General features: G+C 42.6%; 1 protein-coding gene across 28 annotated transcripts in view; it reads left to right on the plus strand.

Moving 5' to 3' along the window:
* ZNF384 (zinc finger protein 384) overlaps window positions 1-7,523 on the plus strand; it is a 33,954-nt gene extending 26,431 nt beyond the window's left edge. For 25 of the 28 annotated variants that reach the window (XM_054812288.1, XM_054812295.1, XM_054812253.1 and 22 more), the window contains one exon: window positions 127-7,522. In XM_054812288.1, the coding sequence (XP_054668263.1) occupies window positions 127-402 (276 nt within the window). In that variant the 3' untranslated portion in view covers window positions 403-7,522. Of the gene's footprint in view, window positions 1-126 lie in introns of all 28 variants that reach the window. The other 3 variants (XM_054812368.1, XM_054812251.1, XM_054812252.1) reach the window with 2 other exon arrangements.
* The last annotated feature ends 1,461 nt before the right edge of the window (window positions 7,524-8,984 follow it).

Raw genomic sequence — 8,984 nt, forward strand, 5'->3', positions numbered from 1 at the left:
CACTTCCCAGGGAGTAGCTCCTCCAGATCCAATGGGAACAGCCCCCTGAGCTGTCGTGTCCCTCCCCGTTGGCTTTGGCTTTTGCAGACGTCATCCCCTCCTCTCACACCATTCTTCCCATTGCAGGAGACGTACCTGATGAAGCACATGCGGAAACACAACATCCCTGACCCACAGCAGCAGGTGGTTCAGGCGCAAGCCCAGGCCTCTCAGCAGCAGCAGCACTTCCAGCCGCAGGGTGGGGGGGCAGCAGGGGGCCCTTCTGGAGACACTAACCAACCCAACCCTCCCCCCCAGTGCTCCTTTGACCTGACCCCTTACAAGACTTCAGAGCATCACAAGGACATCTGCCTCACTGTCAGCACCAGCGCCATCCAAGTGGAGCACCTCTCCAGCTCCTAGAGAGACCTCAACCCAGGGAGCAGAAAGCCTCTTGTGCATAGCCTGCGCCCAGGGGCACCGCTTGTGCAGTGGCCCTCCTCGTGCAACAGTCTCCGGCCTCTCCTCCTGCAACAGCCTCTTCTGGCCGTGTAACCCTGTTCATGGCAGCCCCTTGAACAACAGCCTGTTTCAAGGGGGTGCTCCTTCTGTGCAACAGCCTGCCTGGTAGGAGGATGCTTCCTTGTGCAAGAGCCCCTTTCCTGTGCTGGGATCACTTCCTCATGCAAGAGCCCCTCCTTTCAAACCCAAAGAAAGGCCCCCATTTTGCCTTCTCTCTCACTGTAGAATGCGTATGAAGGGGGGGTGCGTGTTAAGACATGCATGGTGGATGGGATGGAGAGACGGTCCTTGTACGTACAGGGGCTCGGACACATGTTTTCAGCAGGCCACAGAAGAATGTGGCAGGGTTCACAGCTGAATGGGGTACTTTGAGGATTTCCTTGAGTGTCTAAGAGAGAAATATCCATTCCTATCCCTCCTGCTTGTGAAAGGGAGGAAGGGTCGCTCGTCCTGCCCCAAGGACTGGATGGGAGAAACCTCCTTCTCCCCAGTGGAAGGTGAGACCAGTGCGGGGGGGGGGAGAGGTGAGGGATGTTCTCTGGGCTGGACAGGTGCCTACACTGCCCAAGGGCTGTGGAGTGTTGCGCTCTTTCTCCTCCCCTGGTGGAGAGCAATAGAGAGGAGTCTGTCTGAACTGGCTGCTGCCTCTCTCTCCCAGCTGTCTGAGCAGCACGATGGCCAAGGGCCCGTAGGAACGTGGGTTCCTGCTCATTGCTCTTCCTGCCCGTTGTGGATGATGTCCTAGCAGCTTGTACTCCTCCTCTCCCTCCCGCTCCCCCCCCCCCACCTCCTCAGAAAAGCCTGCAGGCATCAACAACAAACCAAAAAGCAACTGGAGGGAGGGTAAGAGACTGCCAAAATAATCATCACCCTTCTCTCTACTCCCTTTCCTGAAAGGCGGAACGACAACAGTTCTGACTCTCACACGCCTGTCCTGCCCCTAGTTTCCCAAAGGGAAGGAGGAGGAGGAGGAATAGACCAGTCTTTTCAAGGAGCCGGCAGGAGGCAGGGAAAGGCTAGCTTCTCCTGCTCGCCTCCCATCAGAGTGCTCTCCCAGGCTCCCTCTTGCCAAGGCGGGCTGGACTCACATGGCAGTGGTGGCCTCTTCTGGACTGTGGTCATGGGAGAGAATCCCCAAAAGGTGGACAGTGGAGAGAAGGGGATGGAGATCCCCACAGAGAGACCAATTTAATGAGAAGGGGGAGCCAACAAGAATAAACTGAAGGCCCCTTGAATTTATATATATATATATATATATATAAATATCTATTCCCCACCCCTGGCCCGCTCTGTCCTTGCTGTAACTGTTTCTATCTCTGTGTTTATAAAACGCATTATCCTGGCGAATTTTTATTTTCAATCTTCGTTTGTTTTTCCCTTTCTCTTCGTCTTCAATTCTCCTTCCCTTTTTTTTTTTTTAATTGGTCCACATGACTACTAGTCTTGTGTGTCACTTGTTAGTTTCTTTGGATCATGGAGGCTGACTCGGAAGAGAATGAGAAGGCAAGGGAAAAAGCATGTGTTGTTGGGATTTAAAATCAATCACCCACCCAAAGCCTATAGAATCCCAGACTTCTGTATGAACAACCAATAGGGGCTTTTTTTTTTTTTAACCACCTTGTATAGAAATAAATTGGTGTAAAAGGCTCCTTGAAGGTGCTGCTGCAAGCACCCTGCCCCTGTGACGTGTGTTCCTTCCCCCTGCACCAGACCACTGCACGAGCATCTTGCTGCTGTGAGTCCTGAGCGGCTGTGCGGACGGAGGCGAGGGCAGCGCATCCCTGCTTTTGGGCAGCCTTGCAGTTCACACAAGGAGAGTGAGGAGCTCTGCACCTGCAGAGCCTGTGGCAGAAACCTTTTTCTCTGCGTTTAGTCACCAGGGTTGGCTGTGAACGGTTGCAGTGTTTTGTAGATCCATAGGTTAGGCTAGAAGAAGCTGTCTGATTTGACTCTTGCATTTCACAGGTGACATTTCAACCCATGTATCCTGCATTGAGCCCCAAAAACTAATGTGTATTTGAAGTATAAGTTGATAAAATGCATTGGCTTGATTTTGAGGCACTGGGACACAGAGAATCCCTTCCATTGGTAGCCTGCTGCAAGGGCTGCATGTTCTCACTGTTTAAATATTTAAGCCCGATTTCTTCTTTGGATCTGTTTGGTTTTGGCTTCCAGTTACAAATTCTGGATACATCCATCCCACTGATTCAGAGAGCCTTAGAGCACAGTGGGGCTTTTTCCCCTGGACTGGTATTTAAACACTATAATATCACTTCTCAATCCACTTTTTGACAAGCTAAATACATGTCCTTAAATCTTCCACTGTAAGGGATTTCCTCCAGCCCATGAATTATTCTTGTCTTTTCTTTCTACATCTTGTAAAATTTTTCAGTATCTTGTAGAAGTGTTCATTTCGGAATTGAGTGTTCGAGCCCCGATGCCATGGACAAGGTTCCCCTGCCCTTTGCCTTAAGTCTGCAGAGGATTGCATTTGCCCTTTTCTCGCAGCGTTATACGGGAGCTCACGTGAGCTGCTTGTCTGGTGTGACCCTTAGATCATCCGAAGTCTCAGCTTTCCATGATAGTGTTTCCCCCTTTCTGCAGGTATGGTCTGAGTTCTTCTTTCCTAGATACTTAACATGAGGCTGTATCGAAGTCCAGTTTGTGTGAATGGACCTGGCTTCCCCATGGTCCAGGTTACTCACTGCTCACCACAAACTGCATCAGTTATTTTTTACTTTCGGATCCAGGTTGAAAATGCTATATTGCATCTGACCTACACTAACTTGAAAAGCATCATTCAGAGCAACTTTTTATTAGCTTCTTTTTGAGACTTGCAGGCTAGGCATTTCTTAATCCTCTTAATATGTGGTTATGTACAGTAAATCTTTTTGACTTATGGTGCTAGGTCAATGCCTTACAAAAATTTAAGTATGTTGCACCTATGCAGTCCCCTTTGTTAAACCAAATGTATAATGATGTCATCTAAGAATGAAATTAAGGTTTGGGTTTTTTTCTTTTTTTCCTACAAAATCTATATTTCATAAAACTTTTGGATTATAGGTTTTATTTTTCATTCATTAATTCTTCATCTCAACAGCTTTTCCATAATTTTGACATTGAGTCATTTCATTTGCCTTTTGGGAATACTGTCATGAATGTCTTAAGGTATTTCTCTAATATCCCAAGTTTAATTAAAATCTGAATCAATGGGCTAGAGAGCTTGTTAGTGAAGTCTCTTAGGACTCCTGTTTGTTTGCCAACTTTATACATCCCTACTAGTTGTTGTCTGCTCTCCTACTTTGATACTAAGGTACTGGATAGAAGTTGCTATTTTCATATGACTGCCACATTCTGTTTCCTTCTGAATATGGAATTGGAAGTGCTTGTTGACTGATTTCCCCTGCTGTATGTTAATAACATTTTCAACATTTTTATCTAGCATGGATCAGTACTATTAGTAAGATTTTTTGTTTATTTTTTATTTAAAGAAAGGAATGAAAGATCCAACATCCCTTTCCTATTACCAGTAGTTTTGCTAGCCACAGAGGTTTCCTTACCAGTTTTCTCTATTTTATAATGTCTAATTTATGTCAGTTGCTGTCTGGCCTTCCCCTTTTCCGTGTGTTATGTTTCAGGGTTGGGTTTTTTTTTTTAAATTGTTTCTTCTTGCTCACAGAGTTTCTCACTGAACCCAGGATGAACTTTTACCAAAAGTTTTCCTCTTTCTTGATTGTGGAATTAGGGCTTTTTTGGCCACATAATAAATTTTTCTTACAGCAGAGTTTCATTTACATTTTCCTGCCTTATTTCTTTTTTTCTCATGGACAACTCAGTTTATAGTTTTGCTCACCTTGGAAATTAGCACAGACTCAGCACAGGTTTATTACTGCTTGTGGCTCTTCTCTGCATGTCCGTATTCCATATGAACAGGACAAAATTGCCAGTTTCACTCAAGTTGTTGTCTTGTCTTGTATGCATCACCTTGAAGTCTGAAAAAATTGACTTGTTTCGGGTGCAGTGTCTTGTATTAAGAAAGCCACAGTTTTAAAAGTTGGAATGATGTTTTACCAACTGGTTGAATTCCCTGGGGAATGTCTTACAATTCCTTGCAGTGGTTTTTCATTTTACATGTTTGAGGTGCTTGAAATTGCCTTTCCTGGTCCCTGGATTGATGTGTTGTTTTCTAATGTCTGCTATCCTTCCCCTTCTTTGAATCTGTTACCTAGCATGGGGGTCCATATGTATTTAAGGCTGTACAATTCCTGTGTTACCAGTTATTTCAAAGGTATTATTGATTGTGTTTGTGTAGTTTGCTGCTACTCCTATAGCTTTTACTGTCACCCAGGAAGAAACTAATGATTTTTTACTAAGGAACCTTCCCATCAAGTTTCAGAAATGCCACTTTATTCCAGGTCTCTCTTTTTTCCTCATCAATGAGAATTTCTTACTTCTCTGTTTACCCAGAGTCCCCCATTGCTGTTGTAGAAATAATTGAAGATACCTTACTCTCATTATCTTTGTCACTTACTTGAGTTTGGATTAGGTCTTCCTCTTTGGATTCCCAAGGCTGTTGAACATATTCAAGGTGCTTCAGGTGGTTTAAATAGCTGCTGCCTGTGGGATGCAAAATGTAAGATGTATGCAAAATTCTTCCCTGTTGAGATGAAGCATCAGGCTCCACAGCCTGCAGCTTTTCAGCTTTGTGCACTCAAGCCAACAATGGTTCAATTATTTAACTCCCACTCACAAGAGTGGAAGATTCTTTAACAAGATCCCATGCTCCTTCCTCTTCAGCTGCCTGAATTCTTTGACCCTGCATTTTCTTCGTGATGCCAGTCTATTTGTTTCTGTACACCTGTACCCAAGAAGACTTGACAATGACCCTGGAGTTCTGTATTAGGTTGCATCTTGTTTCTATGCTGGAAGGTGGTAGCACTTTTTTTTCTTCTTCTCCTTTACTGAATTGGTTGTCTGTTCTTTGCTGAATTTTGCATATTATTGTTGCTTTAAAAGGAAACATCATGTAGGCTGGAAATAATTTAGAAAAGTCACCCACAAACAGTAACTGAATCTCAGCCGTGACTAATGATAGTATTGCTGGTCTATAATTCAGTTAAATCTTCAAGAAAGATTTAAGACTTTCATCATTTAAAGCCTTATGGTTAATCAGCCATGTCCCTTATTAGAGTTTTTTGTTGGTTATCACTGCCATTAAAACTGCCATTCTATTTTACTACTACTTTTTTTTTTAATCCATAGGGTTGTCTTATGCCTTTGTTCAGTACATTAAAGTCTTCTGCTATAAGAAGTCTTTTTTCTTTTGTAATGAATTACAGACCATGATTGAGTCACTGTCTTCATCTTTCCAAACAGCTAAATTAAATTGAGCTGATTTAGGTGTCTCACACTAAGGCTTGGCTCCATCACATAGTACCTATCTATTGCCTTTCTCTTTCCTTTATGAATGACCGGGCTGTGTAGTGTTCAGTTGTGAGTCTTGCTACGTTAGGCCTAGACGGTTATCTTGACCCACCAAACTTACATTGCCATAAAAGGATATGTAGTTCTTTTAACAAGATCTTTTTCTTTAAATTACAACAAATAGCATTATGTTTCTTTTCTTATCTGACTGCAACCTGTATAAATTACACTGTGATTTTGCCAAATCAGTGTTAGGTTAACTGGCTTACAGCAACCTGGATGATCCCATTTACTTTCCAAATACTTTTTAAGCAAAAGTATTTGCTGGTCTTCTGGAACACATTCAGAGCTCCAAAGTTGTTTGGAAGAGAAAGCCCATTGCTTCCATCTGCTTGCCAGATAATTCTTTGAGAATTATTGATTGTGAGTTTCTAGCTATGCAACTTCTAGGATGTTTTATTTAATGGGTAGAACTAAACATCTTCCTAAATCTCATTGGCAATAGGTAATTTGTCTACATCATCCAACTTTCTTCCTAATATAGAATATAATTATGAGATTCTGCCTGTCTTCTATATTTTTATTGATTATTTTATCATCTTTATATCAACTAAAGGATATATATCACGTTTAGGAATTTCTTCTAATATTTTGCAGGTAATGTACCCTAAAGCTGCCCAAGTTTACTAGTGCAGTTTCAGAACATAGAATGAAATTGCTCTGTACATTTCCTTAACTACAAGATAGGTACCTGTTCAATCGTCATTTCAGGTACAACAGATTAAATTTGTGTGCATGGTTTCTTGTTTCTGTATAGTAGAACACCAAAGTATTAGAGAGATGTAGTAACTTGGTCCAACAAACATTTCGATTTCATGTAGTGTCTATGTAATGAATGGAAAAAAAAACTGCAAGAAAAGAAATCATGACACCAAAGAACTAGAGTCTATGCCTAGTTTTGCTACTGAATTAGGATATGTTTTTGGAATGCGGACACAGCTATAATCTGGGGCCTTTGGCATCTTTCATTTGTAAAGCCGATTAACCACCTTGGGGGCAAGTGCCGCAGCTCAAATTGTTTGATGTTTGTGAGGATGAAGTGTGGGTACATCTAGTCTTTCCTGAAGAGAAGGAAATGCAGTGCAGGGACCTCTGAACTGAGAACTTTAAAGAGTGAGAAGAGCTGAATGTGAACCCCTACAGCAAAAAGGGAATGAGACAAGACTGAAGTTGTAGGCCTTCTGCTGGGGGTATGCTTAAGGATCCCTCTCAAGCACTGGCCTTCACCTTGTGGTCCTTGGACAACATTTAAGAGGCCTGTAAGGTAACAAAAAAGCTGGAGGCTTAAACTCCATATTCTTGTATGCAGATGTTTACATTTCCAAGGGAAAATACACAGACATCTGTAGATCAATAAAGGTTGAGAACCACTACTCTAGACTACTTCAGTAGGCTATTTAGCTTCCCTTCCTGAGATGCATAGGCCTTCTGGGCAGTACACGCACTCATCAGTCAGGTCCTTCATCTAACTAGAAGCTATTTACCGGTTTAACAATAGGATGTAATTGAAGTAGCAAATTCTGGGGTGTGGTGTGGTGTGTGATAACCATTGGGGTTAGTTACTACAGTAGTTACTTGGTATCAATATCTGAGGCTGGGCGGGAGGTAGATGTAAATAGTCATGTACGTCTAGAGCATATTCCATCGGGGAAGCATCGTCCTTTGAAATCATCTGTGCCCATGCTAGGACTTTCACTTGCAGAAGTATTCACTCTAAAAAAATATCACACCTCTCACCAAATAACTACTGTGGTAACACTCCATCTGCAGGTGAGGATGCTTCTGGAACCCTGAGCGATGCACTTCTCCATGAACCTCTGCCTCAGCTTTCTAAAGAAAGCAAAAATAGCAAGCTTCTCTAGATTCAGAGCTCAGGAACTAGTTTTTGCTGGATTTGAAGAACTTTCACTGACATGAAACCACACAGGTATACAAAACTGCCTCTCCCCCTTGTTTTCCAACTTCACAGTGGCAGTTAATGAAATTAAATATACATTTGCACACTTCACTAAGATTTACCATTCAGATTTTAGGCAAGCGTCTCCTTTTCCCTGTCTTTTGTATCAGCAGTGGCAACGAGGCCAGAGGGAGCTTGTCTTTCCATTTCAGTGGTCTAGTATTTTGACATCTCCCTAGCCTTGGCTTGGAGGGTAAGAGACCTGGCATCCCCAGGCAGTCTCTTAACCAAACTGGCAACATCTAAGCACGCCTGTTTCTTAACATCAGCTCCATTCAGCCTGGTACCTCCAAGCAGGATGCATTTGGGGGAGTCTGGTTTAGTACTGTGACAGGGTATAGGGAGCAGATTTTCTTTTTTTTCTTTTAATGTAACAGACACATCATTGTCCTTAATTAGGAGTGTAAGGCAATTTATACAAGAATTTTGAAGTACTTTTAAAACAAAGTGAGGCTTAACAGTAATGTTCAGCTAACTGAAGCCAGCTGCTTCACATGGGAACTGAAAAGAATAAGAAATGTGTTTTAAATAATTAAAAATGTCATAGATAATTCAAAGGACTATAGAAATAGGACTGGAAAACACTGCACCTTCAGAGTACAGTTGATCTCTGAATTAGCCACATAGTATAACAGCAAGACATTTGATAATTCAGCCTGCTGCAATTCACTTTGTAACAGCCTCTCAGGCTTGCATTGCAGGCTGCTGGAAGACTTAATCCTGGTATATCCTTATAAATAAAGGTATGATGCCTTGAGAGATCTTTGGAAAGAAAGAGAAGAAACAAGTCTGGTCACTTCTCATGGCCAGAATCTAGCAGCAAGCAGTTGTGAGCAATGACTGTCATTATACAGTGTATCAGGAAAAAACAGAACGACATAGGTGAGCGGGCAGGAGAAAGGCAGATGAAGCGTAACATTTGCCAAACAAACCCAGTGGCTCCTGAACAGTATAGAATGCTAAATTAACTCTGACCTCTTGAAACAAAAATCCCAAATACTGTAGACTCTAAGGACCAAAAGAAATAAGGTAATTTTGTCTT

The sequence above is a fragment of the Grus americana genome, chromosome 1 (assembly GCF_028858705.1).
Source record: "Grus americana isolate bGruAme1 chromosome 1, bGruAme1.mat, whole genome shotgun sequence".
NCBI lineage: Eukaryota > Metazoa > Chordata > Aves > Gruiformes > Gruidae > Grus > Grus americana.